At 38.6% G+C, this 24,954-nt stretch overlaps 3 protein-coding genes and 1 pseudogene across 3 annotated transcripts; 2 read left to right on the top strand and 2 right to left on the bottom strand.

Moving 5' to 3' along the window:
• Window positions 1–1,222: 1,222 nt before the first annotated feature.
• Window positions 1,223–6,866, bottom strand: LOC137722066 (neutral ceramidase 2-like; annotated as a pseudogene).
• Window positions 6,867–7,979: 1,113 nt separating this feature from the next.
• Window positions 7,980–9,527, bottom strand: LOC137721819 (large ribosomal subunit protein eL33w-like). The gene is made up of 5 exons (XM_068460829.1): window positions 9,405–9,527; window positions 9,241–9,276; window positions 8,902–9,130; window positions 8,756–8,798; window positions 7,980–8,308 (listed from the first exon to the last, which is right to left on the bottom strand). Exons 1-4 carry the CDS (start codon window positions 9,434–9,436, stop codon window positions 8,757–8,759), a joined length of 339 nt encoding a protein of 112 aa, XP_068316930.1. The 5' UTR covers window positions 9,437–9,527; the 3' UTR covers window positions 7,980–8,308; window position 8,756.
• A 1,092-nt stretch (window positions 9,528–10,619) lies between these two features.
• LOC137722065 (uncharacterized) lies at window positions 10,620–13,872 on the top strand (the record flags this gene model as incomplete). Its single annotated transcript, XM_068461056.1, has 6 exons — window positions 10,620–10,845; window positions 11,144–11,210; window positions 11,874–12,205; window positions 12,430–12,571; window positions 12,736–12,861; window positions 13,220–13,872. Coding segments are annotated over 6 exons (1,278 nt in total), but the record flags the coding sequence as incomplete, so codon positions are not given.
• Window positions 13,873–21,202: 7,330 nt separating this feature from the next.
• LOC137723406 (O-fucosyltransferase 19-like) lies at window positions 21,203–24,884 on the top strand. Its single transcript, XM_068462600.1, has 8 exons — window positions 21,203–22,235; window positions 22,505–22,577; window positions 22,666–22,736; window positions 22,865–22,953; window positions 23,066–23,198; window positions 23,290–23,522; window positions 23,610–24,086; window positions 24,196–24,884. The coding sequence occupies exons 1-8, from the start codon at window positions 21,561–21,563 to the stop codon at window positions 24,449–24,451; spliced, it is 2,007 nt and encodes a 668-aa protein (XP_068318701.1). The 5' UTR covers window positions 21,203–21,560; the 3' UTR covers window positions 24,452–24,884.
• The last annotated feature ends 70 nt before the right edge of the window (window positions 24,885–24,954 follow it).

Below are 24,954 nucleotides of genomic sequence, written 5' to 3'. Positions count from 1 at the left end.
ATGAGTGAGGATATCTGCAAGCTGCTCTTTTGAGTTCACAAACGGTATTGACACAATCTTCTTCTCAAGCTTTTCCTTAATAAAATGACGATCAACCTCCACATGCTTTGTTCTGTCATGTTGTACCGGGTTCTCTGCAATCTCCCGTGCGGATTTATTATCACAATACAAGCTTATGGCCTCTTTTGCTTTGAAACCTAGACCCCAAAGTAACTTACGTAACCAAAGAACTTCACATACTCCATGTGCCATACCTCTGAATTCGGCCTCAACTGAAGATCTTGACACCACATTTTGCTTCTTGCTCCTCCAAGTAACTAGATTTCCACCAACAAACTTAAAGTATCCAGAAGTAGAGCGCCTATCAGTCACATCACATGCCCAATCAGCATCAGTAAATCCTTCAATCCTAAGATGACCGAAATTTTTATACCAAATTCCTTTTCCCGGAGCTGACTTCAGATAAGCTAAAATCCGCATAACAGCTGTCATATGATCCACACTCGGTGAGTGCATAAACTGACTCACTACACTCACTGCATAGGCTATATCTGGACAGGTATGAGCTAAATAAATTAGTCTTCATACCAGCCTTTGAGATGCCTTTATCTACTGGTTCTTGATTCGGATAAATTCCCAAGTAATGTTTCTCCACAATGGGAGTATCCATGGGTTTACACCCAAGCATACATGTTTCCTTCAATAAATCCAGAACATATTTTCGTTGAGACAAGAAAATACCTTTGGATGAACGAGCAACTTCAACTCCAAGAAAAAACTTTAAGTCACCTAAAGTCTTCATCTCAAACTCGGCATAAGGATTCTTCTCCAGTTTGACAATCTCATTTGAATCATCACCTATTATTATTATATCATCTACATAAATAATCAAGGCTGTTACTTTACCATTTCTCCGCTTCACAAATAAAGTATGATCAGAATGACTTTGATAATACCCATTCTTTCTCATGGCCTGGGTGAACCCCCCAAACCATGCACGAGGTGACTGCTTAAGCTCATAAAGTGACTTTCGCAATCGACAGACTCTCGATTTTTCTCCATTACTATACCCTTGAGGGAAATCTATATACACTTCTTCCTCTACATGTCCATGAAGAAACGCATTTTTTACATCAAACTGTTTCAGTGGCCAGTTCAAATTTGCCGCTAATGAGATAAGGACTCGTACCGTATTCATCTTAGCCACGGGAGAGAAAGTTTCCTAATAATCAACTCTGTATGTTTGAGTATACCCTTTCGCCACCAACCTTGCTTTATACTTGTCGAGTGATCCGTCAGCCTTGTATTTAATTGTAAAAACCCATCGGCACCCAACTGGCTTTTTCCCTTTCAGCAGCTCAACTACTTCCCATGTATTATTTTTCTGCAATGCCCTCATCTCTTCATCCATTGCTTTGGTCCATTCTCGACTCTTCAAAGCTTCTTCTACTGAAGTTGGTACTTGAATTGAATCCACATTATTCACCCAAGCTTGACGTTCGGATGAAAGGTTTCTATAGGACACATAATTGGCTATGGGATACTTCACTTTTTCCTTCGGAGAAAACCTGTCAGGAGCTACACCACGATTTTGCATTGGTGGCAATTTATATGTACTTATAACATCATTAGTTACATGAGTATCACTAGTGCTTACCTCAGGGATATCCAGAAAAGATGTATTGGACAGCGGCACTGTTAAGCTAGAGAGAGGAGAAGAAGCTTCCGCAACAGCTGGATGACCATCAGTGCACTCCTCTTCGGCAGCACCAACACACGGACTGGCAGCCTCTTCTTTGGTGAAAAGCTGCTGACCACTTGTAGTAGGTTCGATGAAAAACTACTGACCACTCACAACAGGCTCGGCGGGAAGAGACTGAGCATCAACTGCATCACTCGGCACAACATCGTGCACTCTCCCTGAAACCGTTACCTCTTGTAAATCCAACTATTCAAAAACACCATCAAGATCACAACTTGAATTCTCCCCCTTGTGATCGAAGAGTGGTGATACAGGAGCATAAAAATATTCTGACTCAGAGAAAGTCACATCCATGGTTATATACATGTGGCGAGTTGCAAGGTGGTAACACTTGTAACCTTTATGGTGGGATGCAAAACCCATAAAGACACACCAAAGAGCACAAGGATCCAATTTACTACAATGAATCTTGTGAATATGAACATAAGCAACGCATCCAAACACTCAAGGAGTGAGAGTATTGGTAGAAACAACCGGAACATGTTCCGTCAACACTTGGAGTGGAGTACGAAATTCTTCAACTTGGGATGGCATGCGATTTATAACATACACGGCATAGGTGATGGTGTATGGCCAAAAACTCTTGGGCACAAACCCACCAATAAGCAATGCACAAGCAGTTTCCAAAATATGACGGTTTTTTCTCTCAGCTACCCGATTTTGTTGTGGGGTATACGACCACGTTGTCTCATGAAGAATTACTTGATCACGGAAAAAATCAGATAGCTCAGAATTAACATATTCTCCCTCATTATCAATACAAAGAACCTTAATAACTGAGGAGTATTGTGTAGCCACCATCTGAAAGAAAGACCGAATAATCATATTAACATCACTTTTATGTTTCAACAGATAAACCCATGTCATACGAGTGCAATCATCAACAAACGTAATAAACCATTTAATTCCTGAAGTAGTACTAATAGGGGAAGGCCCCCACACATCAGAGTGTACTAGCGCAAATGGAGAAGATGTTTTATTCATACTTGGAGGGAATGAAGCACAATGACTTTTGGCTAAAATACAGACTTCACATTTCAATTCTGAGTCTTCAATACCATTGAACAAATCAGGTAATATATGTTTCAAATAACCAAACGATGCATGCCCCAAATGACGATGCAATAACAATACCTTTTGTAGATTACTATTATGTGACGCATGAACTAAATTAGCTCTTCTAGGAACCACGTCATCCACATAACATAGCCCCTTTCTCTTAGTGCCACGCCCAATGAACTCCTTTGTCTGAATATCTTGAAGCAAGCAAAATGAAGGATACATTAATACAACACAATCCAATTGTTCAGTGACTTGAGGTACAGACAATAAGTGATGGGACAATGATGGAACCAATAAACAATTATGTAAGGGAAGAGAAGGTGTAAGAGACATTGTTCCCGCTCCAACAACAGCAGCAGTAGAACCATTAGTAGTTGCCACATACTTTCTATGAGGACGTGTCATAGATTGAAATACGATTTTATCATACGTCATATAATCTGTTACACCGGAATCCAAAATCCAACTTACATTCACCATTGTAATAACTCACAAGACACTAATACACGGCAATCACAACACCACACCAATTACAGAACCACACGCTACAAGAAAAAAACAAGCAGCAGCACTTCAAAGACCAAAAAAAAAAAAAAAATTGGACTGCACGCTGCAATTCAAGCAGCAGCCAATCCACTTTTTTTTTTTTCCCTTTTTTTTTATTATCAACACTAGCAGCAAATCCTTTTGTCCCTTTTATTTCTCTTTTGATCAACATAGCACGAATATAGTGCTAAATAGCACAATTAACAGCGCTGCAATAAGCAGCAGAGCACGGCACGATGATACCAGCAGTTACCCTTCTCGGCACAGCACATTACACACACGTACACAGCCCGCAATCAGGTTTGCTGCAGGGATGCAGAGACACCAACTGAAGACCTGCTGTGAGTTTTGTTCCCCTTCGACAGTAATGATACAGCACACACGGGCAGCAATCTTGGCTTGCTGCAGGATGCGGCAGAGACCACAGACTTGCCGAATATTTTTGAATTTTTTTTCTTGGTTTCACGGTAGCAGCGGTACGGTGGAGCCTTAGGGTTACGGTTGGCTCTGATGCCAAATTGAATTTTACGGCTTAATTTTCATTGTATTGCCTAACTGAATATACAAGATACAATTCTTGTTCTATAAGGAAACAATAAACAATAAAGGACACACACATATATCCTTCCTACTAAAGGATTTCTAATATTTACAACATATTTACATACCCTTTAATTACTACTCACGGCAACAGTAAGTCTGCACTTCGTACTCTTCGAAGGTGGTAACATATTGTGAAGATTTGTTAGCTCTGCAATGACTATATGGGCATTGATGTCAAACTCTATCCTACCTCCAGAGGTAAGGATCCCCTTGACGGCATCATGGAGAATATTGACGCGATGGGTGTAAACACGATACAATAGGTAAGGTTTTAGATCCAGGTACACAGGGAATGACGAGCTGTCCAATTCGTAAAATTTTTAATAGGTAGTATTGAGGGCTGCAGAAGTAGTAGTTAGATACAGAAAATTGAACTTCAGATATTACTCCCTAGAAATTATTCAAATTGCAATGCCTTGTACCATAATTTATTCGCCGCTAACAGCGTCACAAATCTGGCATGTATCCAGTAGAAAGGTTACATACTTACTGCCCAATCATATGGCTCCTTCATCTCTCCAGTATCGAGCAGAATAGGCTTCGGACGCTGGCGTTTGACCTGCTGCTGATCCGCTGCTTTCAGCACGTTCCTTACCAATCTCCAGAAAGCATTACCCTACAAAAGCACAAAAGAAAACAATCATTGCAAAGTTGAGTTGTTTAACTAATCAAGATTTACGTAAAGAAGGCATAAACTTGCTCCAGAAAATTCTTACCGGGTCATCACCCTGCTTGAAACCGAAAGCTCCAGCTCCATTAGTGGTTCCTGCAGCAAAGACAATACCCAGGGCAGTGGGGCATGTTTTTACAACTACCTCAGGCCCTCAAACTTTCTGAACTGAGACCTCAAGGCTGGAAAAATCTATGCATGCATGTCGGGATGAACCTTCCCTTTGAGCTTCTCAGTTGTCTCTAGCTTTTATGAATTGCCCTTCGTCAATTATGCAAGTACTCTCAAATTCATCGGAACTGCCAAATAAAAAAAATAGTTCAAAACCGCGTAGGTAGGATATATCAGCGTGGTCCCTGGCCCCGGCCATAGCACAATTGATTTTTACCTCTCCATATGATGGGTGCATTTTTACCTATGGAGATTGTAGAAACATGTACCCTGGTCCCCGGCCAAAGCACAATTGATTTTTTCTGTTGCACACGGTAGTTCCGTGTCTGTGCAGAATGCTTCAATTCGGGCTTACACCAAGAACATTCGGGCTTACATCGCCACAATTCGATTCACAGAATGCAGACAAAAATTCAGGCCTTTCCGCCTTCCTCAAGGCATTCCTTGCCAGTCTTGCAGAATTCGAAAGCCTTGTCACAGCTGGTCCTTGAGAAGATTGAAAGGGGGCAGTGATTGTCATCAACTCGCTGCCTTTCATGCATACTATTTGTTATTAGAAAGCTGAACAGTCTACACTAAATCATGGACACAAAAATAGCTCACTTACCATTCGAATCATCGTTAAGAACTAGGCTTGAGACTCTTCTGGGGATTCTGCCAGTATCTGATCAATTGGCAAATAGGTCATCAAAACTTTTAACACCTTTCTGTTCAAACCAGTAGTCCATGAATCGTGCTGCAGCTCCTTTGTTATTGAGTTTGTTCGACTCATGAAAGTTCCTTGAGACTCTTCAGCAGGATTGTTGAGATAACCGCTTGGACTGCGGTTAACACCAGCATCTACCATGACAAAAGATTTAAAAATAGCATCAACTAGGGAAGTTAATCAGTATTCGAAATTCTGCTTGTGGGAAGATCAAGAGTAAAGGTGGGATTACTTTCTGGTTTATTGATTTGTTGCCTACAAATCACAAAATGGTAAGCAACAATACATAAAATGAGTGAAATTCCTTACCCTTGTTCACCAAAAACGAGCCGGGAAGAAGATTTTCGTCAGCTTGAATTATGGTTTTCTCAATGCCATCAACAAGAACATAAAATGATTGTCTTACAGACCCAAGAGATGTCACAATATACACTACATAGTGAGGTAGCCCCCGGGCACAGAGTGGCAATCCCGCTAATTGCCATATTCTTCTGTGTAAAGGTCTCCATACCTTGAATGGACAAAATGAAATAAATAAATAAACAAAATAGAGGCAACGTACACACCAATAGAACCAGCTACAAACTTTTATTTGAAAATAGAACTTGAGCATCATAGAGCAGGCAATCAGTTGTTTGTAAACCACACTTTAGTGTCATTTATGGACTTCTTAGGGCCCATTTTTATGTTCATAAGCGTTTATGCTAGAAGTGTTTTTATTAGAGATACGTCGAAACTTTTAGAAGAAATTCATGAAAGTACTTTCTAAAAGAGAACTTGGTCTACTAAAAACGCTTCTATGGCCGTAAAGCATTTAGCTTTATTCTAAACGTATTCAAAAGCATTATTTGTGCATTTAACTCTTCTAAAAAGTCCCAAACAAACTCATTTCCTAGTAGGACAACTCAAACCTTTAAGCGAATATGAAAAACCTCTAGAAGAAGGGTTCTGTTTGTGTACCTTGCTTTCAATCTCTCAAGCTATTTAATCGTGACAATTTGTGAACCCATGCATGCATGCATCAAGATTCACAAACACCACGCGATTCCCCTGACATTGTTCCGCCAAGATAAACTCACGAGCTTGGAGCCTGAACTGAATTCCAGATGCAATCCGCTCGTCATTTGTGTATCCCATCATGTTAATAATCGCTTATTTTTTACGGTTACACGTCGTCGTGGTCGATTTTCTGAAAATGAGTGAATGAAAAGATTGAAAAAATTTGTGCTGGATTTGTTTGTGGTAGAGGACATGATTGTAAGAACGCGATGAATCTGAGAGATTAATGTGAATGCGTAACGTTGGTGGAGGAAGTGATGAACCGAGCCACTGAGCTTACCAACCATTCCCCACAACCTTGAGAGTTAAGAACCCGTTTAAATTACACTCGTTTGCTTCTGTAGGAGCCTCCTCAGTTTACAACATTGATTCGAGACAACATGGGTTGTTCTAACTAAACTCTTTCTTGTTCTAACCTCGAAAACATCGTTGGTATAAACATAAACATCCTTTTCGAACAATCATCGATCAAACATTTGTTTGTTAGGCTGATATCTGTGCTCATCATCCCTACAAACGCTTTAGGCAGTGAGATCAACCAAGACATGAGATATTCAACTGAATCAAAACTCATGGCTTCTCTAAACACACCATCCGAGACAGAACCGAAGAGTAATATTGTGTTTTGGGGTAGTACTATATCCACCCACGCATTTTTACTTCTTATACACCTCAATTTCGACCGTCGAATTAAATGAATTCATAAAAACCAATGCCAAAAGATTAACATGAGCGTGTGAGGCAAAATTAGGTGTGGATAACACTACACTAAATCATAATGTTACTCTACAGTTCTGTCTCTGAAAAGTGACATCTGAAAACAGAAAATACCACTGTTCTAAAAATCCCTGCTTAGCATCGCCTAACTGTTAGGCGGCTAGCCATAACCCCAATTAATACATAGGCGTTTGAAAATTTAAAAAGGAAGTCTAGACCTGTTGAGGTGCCCGCCTAGCCCACCCTACCCAGACCCTCCTAGGTTGCTACTCACTTAAGACAAAAAATAGAAAACTCTCAATTTGCATTTTTAATTTTAATAAATTGTAAGAGACTTATTTAATACTAAAATAGACATAGGGAATTTGCTTGTATCCCCATGTTTTCATTATATTCCAATGCTTTATAACATATATGGCATTCTATTTTGTAGTTTATAATGAAATTATATATTTTTTAAGTATAAACAAACACTTATTTACATAATATATAATGTATTTACTTAAATCCGCCTAGTCAGTCTAGGCGCCCGCCTAGACATTAGGCCTCAGCCCGCCGCTCGACTAGCGCCTGACATCCTTTAGAGCCTTGGAAAATACTAGGAGGAATGCAAATATCACAGTGCCGGCTTCAGAATGGAATGAAATAACTGAATCTAAACTCACAATTTCTCCAAACCACAGTAGTCAAGACACAGCCAAGGAGTTGCATTAAACAGAGAGAGCTCCACACATAATACTTTCCAACAATATAACCTTCGTAGATCCTAAAATCTTTTTGTTTTCTACTAAAAGCGATGTGAATAACTTGCAAATAATTCACATGGAACGCAAATAAACATAGAGTTTAACAAGAGGCATATTCAAAACTAGTAACAAGCATCTTAGTAAACGTCTTACATTCACGAGAACAAGAAGATTTTGAAAGTCTAAACACGATTCTAGATAGAGTTAAACCAAAACTTCAAATGCTCCACCTCCAATGCATTCCATCATCTACATTAGCCACATACCTGCAAAATAGACAAATAGACGAAACAACTATCACTACACGAAACATATATGCGGAAACAAAAAAAAAAAAAAAAAAATTATAAACAGCAATGCCTGGTGGTTTGACAGTCGGCTGAGGTTCAAACACCCCAGAATGCATTAATTTTTGCATAGCTTTATCATGACAACAAATAATGATCCGAAATAATTTTTAAATTGCGACCATTGTATTAAAGATCAGATGAACAGAGATTTTCGAGCAGTAAACCAAGTGAGGACTATATTCCTACCATCAACAACTATATTAATGGGTGATTGTTACATCAAGTTCTTCTAAGCGAGAATACCAACTCGAGTAAGGATAATAATTGAAATCATAATGCTGCTAAAATTCTCATTGCATATTTATAAACACCAATTAACCTTCTCAACCAGAAAAATAACACATAAATATTAAATATTAGTACCTCAAATGTTGCTGGGGTACATGAAAACCCTGACTCTAGCTCCCTGTTTAATTAGACAAAACAACGTAATCAATAAATTAAACTCTAATCAAATCGAGCTTAAGCAACAATTTCAAATGAAAACATCAACAAATTGAAAACTTTACCATGGATTTCGGGGGAAGATTGGATGTAAACTTGGCGCGAACGACGCCGCTGTTCCCATGAGGCCTGGAGACCTTTCCCCAAATGCAACGGTAGTGGCTGCCGTTCGTCTTCACCTTGGCCTTGTAGATGTACGCCAGCCGCTTCCCGGCGTACCACGCCACATCCTCCTTGGTGTTCACATTCTCGATCTGAATCAGCGACGTGCTCGGGTACTGATTCGACTTGGACCTGAAGAAAAAAAAAAAAACCCAAAACCCAAAACCCCATGTCAACAAAACCCATTGCCAAACACTCCCTTAGCTCCAAAACCCATATCAGAAAACCTCCATTTTTATTACCTCTTGTATCCCAGGACGGTTCCTCGGACATACAGTCTGCGAAAAAAAATTATATTAAAAAATCAGAAGAAAAAAAAAATGATGGAAATTTTGATATTATAAAGTTATAAAATGGTTGGAGAAATTAACAAGGAATTGGTTTGAAAGATGGGGTTGTTGGGGACCTGATGCGCTCTCCTTGGCGTTCCTTCACCATTTTCGAATGGAGCTCTGTGTGTCTCTGGTGGCTGCTGCTGTGTTGAGAAGACGGAAACCCTAGCAGAAAGGCGAGGAGGATGAGTGAGAGGCTTATAAAGGGCAGGAGGAGTTATATGGTGTGAGTGCGTGGACTGTTTGATTCGTAAGCTTGGCTACTGTTATACTTGGGCCTATTGGTCATGGGCCGAAGACAAACCCACTACTAGTGTATCTATTTTGTTTCTGCACTTAAAAATTTAGTTTGACTTAATTTAGTGCTCGTTTGGATGTGCTTTTAAAATGACTGAAAGCATTAGAAAAAAATTGTTTTTGGGTTCCAAAAGCACTTTAAGTGCTTTCTACAAGAAACATCAGTTATATACTTTTTTCAGGAAGCACTTTAAGTGTTTTTCTAGGATTTACTAACATTTTTACTAATGATTGTTTCAAAAAATATTTACACCAAAAGTTTTCAGTCGTTTTAAAAACATATCCAAACAAACTCTTAATCTTTCGGATTTTGTTGCTTGAGAAAACACTTCTAATCATATACACTCTGCTTTGACAAATAATTCACAAAATTTATTACAAATTCAAGTGATTCCGACGAAAATATTTGGAGTGTTCCTGAAGTAGCATTTAACAAGCGTATTTCTATAAGTCATTTTTATGAATAAAACACGCTTTTAAGTAACCCTGTCAAACAGAGTCAAAATATTTTCTTAGCTGTACAAAAATAATCCCAAACATGGAATTGAAAGTGTGTATAGTCTAAATAATTTGAATGCATTTCCAACAATGGTTGACATAAAAAGTTGACTTTTTTGTTGTTTTCAAGTTCTCTCCACTCTCATCTTAGTATAGATTAATGTAGAATATCAATTGTACTAAAAAAACACTTAATTCTAACTCAAATTTGTGGCATACTAAAAATCAAGCATCAGTATTGGTTTGGTATTGATGTGCTTTGAAAAAAAAAAAAACTGTTTCTGCTATGAGAATAAGCTCATTTTTGCTGTTTTACGTTTTCAATTTTTTTTCATCTAAAACGGTAAAAATAAATTATTTTTAAATGTTTACCGCACACATTTTTTAGCTAAACCGTTTTTTATACTCATTTTTTATAAAAACTCTTTCAACTCATCAAAAGATTGACTGATTGTGTTGCGTTTCGATTTCGTTTTTGGTGATGGGTTTTGTTTTTTTGGTCATTTGGTGAAGAGAGAAACGGTGAATTGGGAGAGAAGGGGAGTGAGAAATGGAGCTCGTACCAGTACGTGGGAAGAGCTGGGTCGGTAATTCCGACGGCGGCGTTGGCCGGGACTGAAGTCAGCGTGGAGGAGATACGGTCGGCGGCTACTTATTCTGACCACTACCCGCCTTCTCTTCATGCTGCTTTGGTTAGTCCGCAGGAGCCTGATCCTTCTGGTATGCAAATTTGTGTTTCGTGATGTTTTCGATATGGGTTTTGCGTCATTTGTGACATTTAGGTGAGCTTAGTTGAAAAAAGTTTGGCTGCTGAGAAATTGGGGGTAGAGATTTCCTCTAGAACTATACGGCTGAGTTCATTACATAAAGTGTTGGGTTGACTACTTTTTCCTTTTTGGTTTTATTATCTTGTTGGCAAAAGGAGGATTACAAAGTTGGACTTACTTTCTAGTTATGAATGTCTGCTGTTTGCCATTGCTCTGTCATCAGATGTATTGTGATGGTTATAAACTTGCAGAGCAAGCTGTTACTTATAAAGGTGGATATGGAGGAGGTTATGGTGGCACCACAAGTGAGCTCCATAGGTATGGTTCATGTAATGCACCTGTTTTTAAGAGATGCTGTCATTTGAACTGATCGTGTTTTTAAATTGGCCGGTTGAATGGGCCACACATTAACCACTTCCTGCTTACTTATTGTTCATATTGGTTCAATTATCTTTTTGAAACTAATGAACAAAATGCCTGTTTATGATATTGAGGTTCAGACCACGAGCCAAGTAAATTGCGGGTGAAAATGTGATGGATACTAGATTAGATCTTTTCATTGTATCAAAGTAAATACAAAAATATGATTTGGGTTCAAGGGGGCTCTTCTTAAAGTGATAGGTACTAGATTCTTGTCATTGTATAAAAGGGAAATTCAAAAACATGTTGAGGATCACAGGAGCTTTTCAAGTAATATGTGCCAGGTTCAGACATTGTCATTCTATAACCTTTTTTCTACGTGGATTGCTCCTTGTCATTTTGTCAAACAGATTTACTTTAACTAGTCTTGCCCTAACCTCTTCTCTCTTGCTCTCTTAGAAGATTTTCATATATTCTTTTTTTTCCTACATACATGCATAAAAATCTATATTTAGCATTTTACCCTCTGCATATAGTCTGCGGTAATCTGTTATGGTATTTTCCTCAAGTTCAACATTGTTGTGTCAAAAATATTCTGTTAAACTGAATGTTTACGTATAGGCAAATACCAGATGAAGTGGAGATACGAGAGTTGCTTATTGATCATGTTGGCCGTAGATGCTGTTGGGGAAGTCGTCCTGCACGGACCTGGAAGATCGAAAAAGTAGAAGATTGCAACGTTTATGTGGGAACACTAGATACTTTCATTGAAGAAAGGGAAACCATAAGAGAAACACAGCCATATCTTGGTGGCAGTATTGATGGAAAAGATAAGGGACCAGAACTTGGAATCTGGGAATTGGATTTAAAGTCTCAGTTTCCTGTTATATTCATACCCCATCATGAATCATGGGCAATAATTCTGCATTCTGAGTCCATTGAAAAATGTTCAGGCAAGACTTTTGGAATTGTGGAGTTTGAACTTTGGACTTAATAATTGTTTCACCTTGTATTTGTATAATTCTCTGAGATTATTTTCTAAGTACCTTCTTATTTTTTGATATATTTCTTGTGTGGTAATTTATGAGTTTCTTCTCGACAGAAAATCATTCCCATACCTTTAATGATAGAATCTATTGTTATTGAAGTCTGACAAAATGTTCAAAAGGAATTGCAGGTTGTGGAGGAAGAGGAGATATTGTGTGTCCTAAATGCAATGCAAATCAAGAACCTGGATTCTACAAAGAAAATCAGATGGCTCAGTGTTCTGCTTGTTATGGAAGGGGTTTAATTGCTCATAAAGATGGATCTGATTCAATGTGAGATGCTTATGTTTTCCCCGTCTAGTTATAAATAAAATCGTGCTCTAATCTGGTTTCAAGCTATAATATGAGGACTATCCAATATCTCCTTCTTATGCATCATTCACAGATTTAGATTTTTACTGTATCTCACTTATATATATATGTATGTGTCTATGCAGATGTGGGAGTTGCAATGGTAAGGGAAAGATCCCCTGTGCAAGTTGTGGATCTCGTGGTTTGATAAGATGTTTGACATGCCAAGGGAGTGGTTCTCTTTTGACACACAAAGTTGCCGTTGTTAAATGGTATGTATGTTAGTTTGGCGATAATATTTCCATATGACGTGGCATAAAAGCCAGATTACCACTTCTCATTTTTCAAGTTACCATCATTTCTCTTACCATTTTGAGAAATTTCTCATACGTGTCTTTTGAAATGGTTTGTGGTTGGGAGATGATGTAAATTGTACGAGTTACAGACAGGCGCGTGCACACGTGCACTCGAACATGCATTCGTCTGAATGCTGGGTGCGTGGACAAAATAGCATCCACACTCTCACATTTGTACTGCACCTTTCAAGTTTTATTTTTCTCCATCTTCTGCTTATGTAAATCATCCTGTATGAAAATGTATTATGAAGTAAAACTCTTAATTCTGTTTCAGGAAGACACTTTCAACCAGAAAGGTGAGCGCGACAAGCGGAGCAGCATCTGTGCCAGATGATGTTTTCCACAGAGCGAAAGGAGTCCGGTTGTGCAACACTCAGGCATACCAGTGCAGTCCAGCCTTCTTTGCCGACTCTTTCTTTCTTAACCAGTTCTCCTCCGAAGTCATTGCAGACAGAGCTCATGTACCTCTCACTGCAAGGGTGATTAGTGAGAGGCATACCATCTGTGTTGTGCCGGTGACACGCGTCACCATGGCTCATCGCAATCAGTTGTTCAGCTTCTATATCATCGGGTTTAGCAGGGAGGTGTACTTAAGGGACCATTATCCATCCAGGTTTTGCTGGGGGTTGTGCCCTTGCTTGGAGTGGTTGAAGTTGTAAAGTGGAAGATTGTCATCTTCAAGAGTGAAACAGTTACAATATTTTGTGCACACGAGTATATAGTGGCGGCCGGTAGCCTTTGGTCAAAGAAAGGCCTTAGATTCGATTCACACAATTGCAACGACGATATATTGTTGTAAAGGGTATGAGACCAAGTTTTGCTCCGTTGTGATTTGTTGTGGACGAGTTATCGCTCCATTGTAAAAGTATGTTTACAAATATATTTATATCATTTGTTATATAAGAAAAATGAAGTGAATAATATTATTGTGGTTTATAATGTTGATGAGGTTTTGTCAAGTTCTTGAATGCTTTTGGAAACGAAAGTTGGCCAAACTCTTTTTGTGAAATTTTGTGCCAATTTCAATTCCAACGTGTGTGGTGCGGGAGTAGGAGTTCGGAGCGCTTGAACAAATATACATTTTTGTGATAATTAAATAGACAAATAATTTTGAATTTAATTGAATTTTTGCAAAGATGACATGAGAATCGGAACTTACAAAATAAACGATTTAGATCATTAAAGTTCAATATAAATTGAATCCAACAACTAATCTTTATTTTTGAAAAAAAATAAAAATCTCTCGCCTTGAAAGCTTGCCTAAACATCTAAGTAACGCAAACATAACCTATCAGACAGGCGGCGGAAAATCATGAGTTTGGAGTGTGGAGCATGGAAGACTTGGTGACAATGTAGCACTTGAAAGTCCAAGTGTCCAAGTGTCCAATTCTCCCACCACCAACCATGCTTAGGATTTTAGGGCTAGTGGATAGAGGGTCATTCGCATGGTCCAAGTATCCATGCCCTTCCCTCCCGACTTAAAATTCAGAGGTTCCCACTTCCGTACGAATTAGGGTTCTCTTTAAAAATTTTTTGTGAAAATTTTTTAATTACATTTGTTTATTATAAATTGTGTGATTATTTTTTATTAAATATTATTTCTATTTAATTTTAAATAAAAAAATTTATAATAATTTATAGCAAAACAATATATAATAAATAAATGTAATTGAAGAATTCAGAAATTTATACAAATGAAATCCGGAGAGAGGATCCTTGTTCCTTCCGCACCACCGCACACCTCAAGTCGGCTAATTGGCCAAACAAGATGAACAAGAATTATTATTTTATTAGTGGAAACTGGAAATGCGGACCCACCAAAAACTGTATTTGTTAGGCGTGGCGTGTGGACCCCCCTCACTACTATCTGGTGTTCGATTCTGTTATGATTGGAAATTGGATTACACCACTTTTCAAGCTCATATCTTTGCTTGCTTCTTAAGTCCTTGACCCAAATTTAAGTTAGTAAAAATAAATACTTTGGGTTTCTTGACTTTGAAAAATACAAGCTAAAAAAACACAAGCATATAAAAATTATGCTCCATGAATGTCACAGCAACGGTATTTTAAACGATTCACACACTATTATATGAAAAAGTTGAAACGCATAATGTATAATTAACTTGAGTCACAATCATAGTGACATCCTCATTGTATCTATAGTTTGGTTTAATAAATAAAATAGTAACGTAACGTATCCTATATTACATGTTACAAGAAGTCTCATGCAACGTGAATGTCAATGACATTATGACGGTATTCAAAGCTAATAACGCATTGTCGTATAAAACAGTTGAAAAACATATTAGTGTGTAACTAGCTTGAGAAACCAACGCAGTAAAATCATCATTATAAGCAAGTTTCTATCGTGTAGTTAGGTTTAATAAATCAATTTTGACTTGCATTTTGTTGATCATTATAAGCAAGTTTCTATCGTGTAGTTAGGTTTAATAAATCAATTTTGACTTGCATTTTGTTGGGCACCATAAGTGTGAGGTCATGAAGAAAAAACATATGGTATAGAACCCATGTCAAAAGTCATAATGATTAGTCCTTATGCATTGTTAGCTTTCACTAAATTTCTTCACCAACAAAATTCCACTTGGAATCTCTCTTTCAATTGACACCCCTAACTCCTAAGACTTCCACCCATATTTTATACGACAATTTCATCGACAACTTTTGCCACTTAGCATAGAAAAATAAAAAATGAATTATGAAATTTTATATTTTCTCCCACAAATTAAATTTTTTTTCCTAAAAAGGGATTAGTCGGTGGTTTCGTCAATGCGCTCCATTTTTACGTGGTCCGGGAAGACTGAAACATTTCAGCCTCCGCCTAGCAACTTTTATGCGATTTACCAACATCAGAAATCAAACAGGTATGGAATACGGACCTGAAATTCATTTTTAACCACTGAATCATCTCGTGATGGTTGTAGTATTCTGTTTGATTTTACGATAATTATTCTGTATTTATTTTCTTATTATTTTAGTTTTAGATGAGAGCAAAATAGAAAAATGATTAAATTCATCCAAAAATACAGATCGTGCTTAGCTTTCGTTTATGCAAAAACAAAATAATTCTTTCCGCGTTGAAGTTTCATTCGTCGGTCCCTCCGCCCGCAGTCTCACATCTGCTCTGATTGGTGCCGCAGTCCCCCACCCCGCGCCGGCATCGGCCGAAGTTTTTCCTCATCATTTCGGTAAAGAAATGAACCACTGCGATTGAATCCCAGACTATCAAAACCAACGGCTAGAAATCCAGCAGCAGTCACTCTCCTGCTACAACGGTCACATTTTAGACGTGCCGACCCTATACGGTACGGTAAAAGACAACGAGTGTGGCGTTTGTATGCGAGCTGGGGGATCGTGAGTAGTCCCACGTGTCGCGTTGAACGAAGGCGGGAATGTCAGGAGTCAGAGTCTACACCATCCCGTGTTCGATGACAAACTGACAGCTAGGAAACGAGGATCGAGGAACGTTCCAGAAAGTGAGCGGCTGAAAGTCCTGTGTGTTGCAAATTTGCAATGTCCAAACTACCCTTCGGGGTAAATGGACGAACACCCAACCCACCAAGTACATGAATAGCTTTCACCATTTTGTTAATGGAAGCTTCTGATTAGTTATGTTTGATTTGATAATTCGGGGAAGCCGCACTTGCACCATATAAACCAAAGTTAGCCGTTATCTAATTTGATTTGTTTTTAATCAATGTCTCGTATCACAAAACAAACAATCAATTACACAGTTTGATTTTATTAGTATAAGTGTGACTTCTACGTAGATTAGAAATAAATCCCATGTTCCAATTTGGCGGATCATCTTACAGTCAAACAAATGGTAGCAGTAAATTAACATGATTTCAAAACCTGGTGGTGGTATGGGAGAAAATTGAAACAACATTAGGGTTTTCAAAATTACGTAATCCGTAGAGTACTGGTTAGTACTTGTGAATTTTAAATGTTATTTTAGTGTTGTCTACAGAAATACGTAGCTCGTACAAAAAAACATAGGTTGAAGATTGTTCTTTTTTAAATTACGAAACAACGTTACAAATAAGATTTTTTGCAGATTTAGTATCATACATATCAAATTACAATCTAGAAAATATAGCAAGAAGAAACTTATCATCGTTTGGAGAGATTTTTCACGATGTATAGAATATGGGCAAATCAGCCATATATCATTATACAAGTAGAGAGACACTTGAAAAAAAAAAAATAATATTTCCTCTACTTGTATAATAACGTATAACGTACCACCTCATATTCAGACACATTGAAAAATCTTGAAAACATAAAGAAGGCAAAATGATTTGGTGCGGAAATATGGTGTTGGATAAGCACGATGCTAAATTTGAAAAGATAACTAAAGGAAACATCCATACTAACCAAAAATAATATCACTTGCAAATAGCATGATGCCCAAAAAAAATAAATTAAAACCGTCCATATTATAAATATTTCAAGTGTACATGCTATCATGCATCTTGCTAGCTTTTCACTATAACTGAAAACATTGTCGTAACGTATATGTGAATAAGATCAGTTGTCTTTCGAAAAAAAAACAATGTTAACGTTGTCGTAAGATATACCAGAGAAGCAACTGATCAAATCTTGCTTGCTAGACAGCATAATTATTAAAACTAGAAAGAAGTGAGTTTTCTTAGATCGAAAGGCACAAAAAGGCATGCAATTTTGGTCACACTACTACATCACATGGGCTAAAACGCAAACGAAAGGGATGGTCATATTTAAGCTACATTGCTAGCTTTCCACTCTAACAGAAAATATTATCGTAATGCATATGTGAATGAGGTCAATCATCTTACAAGATAAACAACATTAACGTTGTTGTAAGAATCATACTAAAGAAGCAACTGATCAAATCTTGCTTGCTAGACAACATAATCATTAAAACTAGAAAGAAGTGAGGTTTCTTATATCAAAAGGCACAACAAAGCATGCATTTGGGTCACACTACTACCTCACATGGGAAATACGCAAACGTAGGGGATGGTCATATGTAAGCTACATGATGAGAGTGGTGTGAATGATTGAGTAAACACTCAAATTGGGATCCTTGTTCATGATCTATCACAGTTGTGGGCAGGTTTCATGCCCAACTTCATGTGTATGGTAACTAAAGGGATCAATTAGGGTACCCCACAAAGATAGGGATATGTCCATGTAGGGGGAGAGTGTGAGACAAATAGGTACAACATTTGATGATCTCAAACGTAATAAGAAAAAGGGTAAATCTCAGTTTACCACCATCAAGTTTCGTGGTTTTCAATGGTTAGTACATAGTTTTTTTCATCCCAGAGTCATACCTAAAGTGTTAATTTTTGAACAGTCTCATACATCCGTTAGTCTGGTTGTTAAGTCTTCCGTTAACTGATGATGCCCATGTGGACAATAACTGGGTGCCATGTGTCATTAAATGGTCCACGTGGAAATTAAAAATTCAAAAAAAAAAAATTCTCGCCCAAATTTAAAGTATGAAAATAATTAATTAAATAAAAGTATTTTAAAAAAAAAAAAAAAAACTCATAACCCCCTTCATCTTCCCCACCCAACACCCCTTCATCCCCTCCACCCCCTCCACGGCTCCACCCCTCCATCCCCTCCACCCCTCACCCACCGACACCCTTGCCGTTCCCTGATACCCACCCCTACCACCAAGCATTTTCTCCTTCCCCAAAAACCCAACCCCTTCCCTTCCCCCAAATTCCCTCACTCCCTTCTCTCCTCTGCGTCAAACAACAAATCGCAGGGGTGGGTATCAAGGAACGGGAAGGGAAGGGGCTGGGTTTTTGGGGAAGGAGAAAATGCTTGGTGGTAAGGGTGGGTATTAGGGAATGGGAAGGGTGTCGGGTGGGGAAGACGAAAAGGGTTTTGGGTAAAATTTATTTTATTTTAAATACTTTTATTTAATTAATTATTTTAAATTTGGACGAGAAATTTTTTTTTGAATTTTTAATTTTCACGTGGACCCCTTAATGACACGTGGCGCCCAATCATTATCCACATAGGAGCTACGTCATCAGTTAACGGGAGACTTAACAGCCAGATTAACGGATGTATGAGATTGTCCCAAAATTAACACTTTATGTATGACTCTATATGACGAAAAAAACTTTATTTACTAAATGTTGAAAACCACAAAATCTGAGAGTAGTAAACTGAGATTTATCCTAAGAAAAATTAGGATACTCTATAACTTTTTTAGGCATGGATATGTTTTCAGTTAGCAACATCCGTGGCTACTCAAAACTGTTTATTATCAACTTTTAAGTTCTCAACTTTACCTCCCTCCTTCCGCGTTCGAAAAGGAGGCTATAACCGTTTATATAAGAGATGATGAGTAGTGCGTGTGTACGTGTATTGTGGAGTTGGTTTTAACAAGATTGCAAAAGTGATTAATTTTCCTTAATCCAATTCCCTAAACAACTCACTGCGTAAGAGATTTCTTGATATAGTAAATTCTCGATAAAGTAATACTCTATAAGAGAATAAACTCTTTAAAGTAAAAAGAAAAAAAAAATCATGATCCTAACTTGAGACCAGTTATGTATAAGAATAAACTCTACATTGTAATAAGTTTTTAAAGTTGATGTCACGTCTTTGAATTTGTGGGTACGTAATACTTCGTCAACATAGAGACCTTCTTGTTGAAGCCAAAAGGTGTCTAACTTTTCAAGCATGCCGTGCAAGAAATAAAACACTTGGTGCCTAAGTAAATGATGAAAGCTATAAAATTAGTCTGGTCCCAACTTTATAACTTTATAGAAGTTTTACGGTAATATGTTTTGAGGTGCTTTCTGTTTTAATTTGGCTAATTAGTAATATTCATCCAAATACAAATAACATACGTTATTTCACAATATTATCAATCCAACAACAAAATGGAAAGTCATGATGTCAATTCATATCATTACCAAAGGAAAACTAATGAAAAAAACTTGAAAACTTTGAGATTTAACCAAAATGACAAAACAAAGGGTAAAGTGAATAGTACCAGGATTGACTTTTTAATGTAAAAATGTGGTTTTTCATTAAAATGAACAGTATTATAAACTTTTCTTTAAATCTATTACCAAAGCAAAAAAGATGCTTCACCTTCAAGTACTCACGATAGCAATTATGTCAAATACTAGTAAATTCTAATCCGATCTCTAAAATATGAACCCAGTAACGGCTAACTCAAAACCAAATTATGTCTGGTTTTAATCGTGTCGAAAATTGCCAACCTTAAATCCTCTAAAACTGCACCCACCTCACCTAACAAAAAGGGAGAAAATTTAGGTCAGGGTAATCCACTTTTTACTTGGGGTGTTCTGTTGTCTTTGTAACCGTTGTCATTTTCACTTTTACATAACACTAAGTTTGAATGAGAAAATTAAAAATTATCAAGGAATTCTATAATGATGAAAATAAGAATGACAAAATTGGACTTTTTAGAATTTGTGAATTTTCTTGTTTTGCTTAGCGAAGAGAACAAATGAATTTAAATATGAAATTTAATGTGTGTATAGAGTCATTGATATATAAATGACAGGTAATAGTTAGGAACTGTGCTAGTAGTGGACCAGTGGTGGTGACGACGGTGTTGATGACGGTGGGTGGTGGTGGCGGTGACAATGGCCGGGGAGACAACGATATGTGGTGACGGCGGTAGTTGTGATGGTCACGAGAATGGTGGGTGGTGACATGTGTTAGTGGTGGCCACTCATGATTGAGTTTTTTTTGTATTTTTTATTTTAAACTCTCATTTATAGATATTTATAAATAACAATTATTACATAGATTTAAAGTTGAGAATTTTTTTTTGAACATAAGTCGAGAATTGGATGTTCCAAACTTGAATTTCTTTTTTACGCAAAAATTCAAAATTCTTATGTTTATAAATCAAAATAAGAAAAATGATGCCTATCATTCCAAGAAACAAAAAGTGAATAAACTTTTTCTCTAATTTTTTTTTTCCTGTGGATATTAAGAAAACAGGTGGATTGATTAAGCACATTTAGGCGAAGACACCCGCCCTTTTAAAAGGTTTAACCATTTTGCTTTAAAACAGTTTTTGTATTATACCAACAGAAAACAGAATGCCACCGAAAAACAAACTCGTAGGCGTAGTCAGTCCTTTTGCGGATTCAACAGGGGCAAATTCGTCATTTTAGCGCTCCCTTTAACCTTCCGTAATGATAAAAACCGGTCTCTCAAAAATTCAGAACATCCGGCTGATCCGCCATTGGAGAGAGAAAAAAAGAAAAAACAGAGCAGTGGGGAATGCGAATCCCACTTTACAAAAAACACATCGAAAAATTCATAGGATTTATAAAAAAAACATAACACCCCCTTGTTGTTGCCGAGGATTTCGGACTGCCCTTTTTCTCTGGAAGCCCATTGAGGAACAGAATCGAGCCAAATCGAACCCGATATCTCTCTCTGTTTCTCTTTTCCCTCACTTTCTTTCGTTTTCCCGGAAAATTAAATGGTACCCGGGATTTTGATTCGGGTTTGATTTTTCGAGGAAATTAAAAAGATTGAATCGGATCGTGTGTTGTAGCGGGTGCATATTTGTTTAACAACGTTAGTGCCGGTCGGCCATGTCCTCCGGTGGGACGAACTGCTCAAGCAACATTAGTTCGAAACAACCGGCTCTCCTCGCGCTGCCCACGACCACCAGACGACGCGTCGCTGACGGCGTCATGGACGCCGGCGAGCGGCTCCCGACGAGCACTCTTCCTCCCGACAGCAACATTGTCTTCGCCGACGACGACGATGTGGAAAACGACAGCCTCCTCGACGGCACTATATGCGGGCCCCACCACGCCCTCCACCACAACCACAACCATTATTCGCACCACCCCGTGATGAAGTACCTCGTTCTCCGTCGGCGGCTATTCTTCTGCGTTCCCGACAAGTGGCTGCTCCCGATGGAGGACGGATTTCTATGGACGGTCGCGATGTTGCAGTCGCTGAGATCGGGGCGGAACGTGGTCCGCAATATTTTCGGGGCTCTGCTTTTGATGGCGGTTATCTCCGCGTTCGTGAAGTTGTCGTTTTTTAGTAGCCACGTCGAGGTGGTCGGGGAGGTGGCACAGAGGACGGAGGGCCGACTTTTGATTCTGAATACGGTGAAGGACGATTGGTCGGGGGCGCACCGGGCCGTCGCCGAGAACCAGGAGTCCAATTCCATGCCTAAACGTGTTTTGGAGAGGGAGAGGTTGTCGGAAACCGAATCCTCCACCATGTTCAAGCGACTTCTCGAGCGGTTGCCGGTGAGTCAATCAATCAATTCCCCCAGAATTCTTAATTTTTAGTTCTTCAATTATTAACATTCTGGGATTTTTAATTTTTCACTACTTGTTTGGTTTCCGAGAAAATGGAGGAAAGTGATGAGACAATGGCTAGTCTTTCTGTTTCTATTAACGTTTTACGTTAACCAATTTACTCTTGTCCCTTTCTGTTTAGGTAAAACGTTGTATTTATGAATTCAATGCTGGGACTAATCTGTAATTAATGATCATTAATCTGCTTTCTTTTCCAGACCCCAGAGATTTGGAGGAAACCCAACAGCGACAATCTTGTTAAATGCATAGCTCGACCCAAGAACCGAATAAGTACGTCTACATTTGTTTCCCCATCCAAATTTGTCAATTTCGGTGATTTAATGCCTGAATTTCTTAACATTTTTATCGTTTCCATCAGGGAAAGGATCGAAAACAAATGGTTATCTGCTTGTTCATGCCAATGGCGGATTGAATCAGATGAGAACAGGGGTAAGTACAAATCGTGCGCTCGAATCTCCTTTCCCGTAATTTAGAGCAGTTTACAATATCGCCTTGTCAAAAAAGTAAATTTTAGACACGTTTTGGAAGCTGACATGGCAACCCAATTGATGGTGCAGATATGTGATATGGTAGCCGTTGCAAAGATAATGAATGCTACCCTGGTTCTTCCACTGATGGACCATCAATCTTTTTGGACGGATCCAAGGTAAGATTTTCTTTGCAAATGATGAGGTTGTCGGATTGTATTTAGGAGTGGCTAACTGGCTGATTAATTTTGTTTTATTATGTTTAATTGAACTCTGTCATGTATTTTGCAGTGATTTTAAAGACATTTTTGACTGGAGACACTTCATGAAAGTATTGAAAGATGATATTGATATTATCGAGTATTTGCCAACCAAATATGCAGCTGTGAAGCCTGTTCTGAAGGCTCCCGTCTCCTGGTCGAAGGTGCGATCCGTGTTAATAAATTTTCAGATGCGTAGGGACTTTCGAATTGGTTCTGTTCTTCGAATTGTATCTAAAGATGATTCGTGTGCAGGCGAGCTATTACAGAAGCGAGATGATCCCCTTGCTGAAAAAGCACAAGGTTATAAAGTTTACGCACACTGATTCTCGGCTTGCTAACAACGGGCTAGCGTCTTCCATCCAAAAGCTGAGGTGCCGTGCGAATTATGAGGCTCTCCAGTACGCGAAAGAGATTGAGGATCTTGGGAGAGTTTTGGTTGACAGACTGAGGAACAACAGTAATCCATATATTGCTCTTCATTTGAGGTACTTCTGTTGTTTTGGTTGATTATTTGGGTGTTGTGTTGTTTCGGAAGTAGTGGAACTAAGTAAAGAAACTCTTCTTGATTGCAGATATGAAAAAGACATGCTCGCTTTCACTGGCTGCAGCCACAACCTCACTGCTGAGGAATCTGAGGAGCTTCGGGTTATGAGGTACAGCGTCAAACATTGGAAGGAGAAGGAGATCGATAGTGTAGAACGAAGGCTCCAAGGCGGATGCCCATTTTCCCCACGAGAGGCAGCCTTGTTCCTAAAAGCCATGGGATACCCTTCCACAACAACAATCTACATTGTTGCTGGCGAGATATATGGTAGCAACAGCATGGCTGCTTTTCGCACTGAGTTTCCGAATGTCTTCTCTCATAACACTCTTGCAACAGAAGAAGAGCTAGAGCCCTTCAAGCCTTACCAAAATCGGCTTGCAGCCTTGGATTATATTGTAGCAATGGAGAGTGATGCCTTTGTTTATACGTATGATGGAAATATGGCCAAGGCGGTGCAGGGACATAGGAGATTTGAAGGGTTCCAGAAGACTATCAACCCTGACAGGTTCGCTTTCATACCAGGCATTTAGTATTTGGCTCCTCAAATTCCCAACCTTTTGGTTGGAAGATATATCATGAACTAGTTTTCTGACATGTTATGATTTTCATTTCAGACAAAATTTTGTTCAACTCGTCGATCTGTTGGATAAGGGAGCAATATCATGGGAACTTCTTTCGTCCGCGGTTAAAAATCTGCATTCTGACAGGCTTGGAGCACCATATGCTAGACAGATCGGTGAGTCACCAAGGTTGGAGGAGAACTTTTATGCAAATCCCTTTCCCGGTTGCATCTGTAACAAGACGCAAGAGCAAATGTCTAGGGTGAAGTTTGATGAGAGACGAAGTGCAACTGTTTCGTCGCAAAGATGATGCAGTCGGACGGAGAATGCATGTGGCTAGCTCATGCTGTAGAAAATACTACACAATACCACTGCTCAAAATGGCAGCCCGACTTGGTGGGCTTTTGAAAGAAGTGCTTTTTCTGCTCGGTCTCAGAGAGTGTGCTTGCTGTACAGGGTCGAAAAGTTGTGATTCGCAATGCAAGTTTTGGTTTATGATGAAATCAGACTGAGAAGGCAATTTGAGATTGCAGAGAAGGTGGAGCTCGAGTACAGTTTTAGGATAAATTTCGGGTAGTTTGATTAGCCAGAGACCTCTTGCCGTTGTCAGAAAGGAGCTGCTATAGTAATTCATTGATTCAATTATTTTTTTCTTTGATTTGGTCTGAAAAAACAAAGAGCTCCGCGATGAATTTGAATGTAATTTTTCTTGCACAACCTCCAATAGAAAGAAGTTTCATACATTTCAAGCGGATTTTTCACTTGTTGTCCTGCAGGCGATTTATTGAAACTAACTAGAGCCTTTCTCCAAAA

The sequence above is a fragment of the Pyrus communis genome, chromosome 17 (genome assembly GCF_963583255.1).
Source record: "Pyrus communis chromosome 17, drPyrComm1.1, whole genome shotgun sequence".
NCBI classification, from domain to species: domain Eukaryota; kingdom Viridiplantae; phylum Streptophyta; class Magnoliopsida; order Rosales; family Rosaceae; genus Pyrus; species Pyrus communis.
The sequence above is the reverse complement of the archived record's forward strand: the minus strand, read 5'-3'. Positions and strand labels throughout refer to the sequence as shown.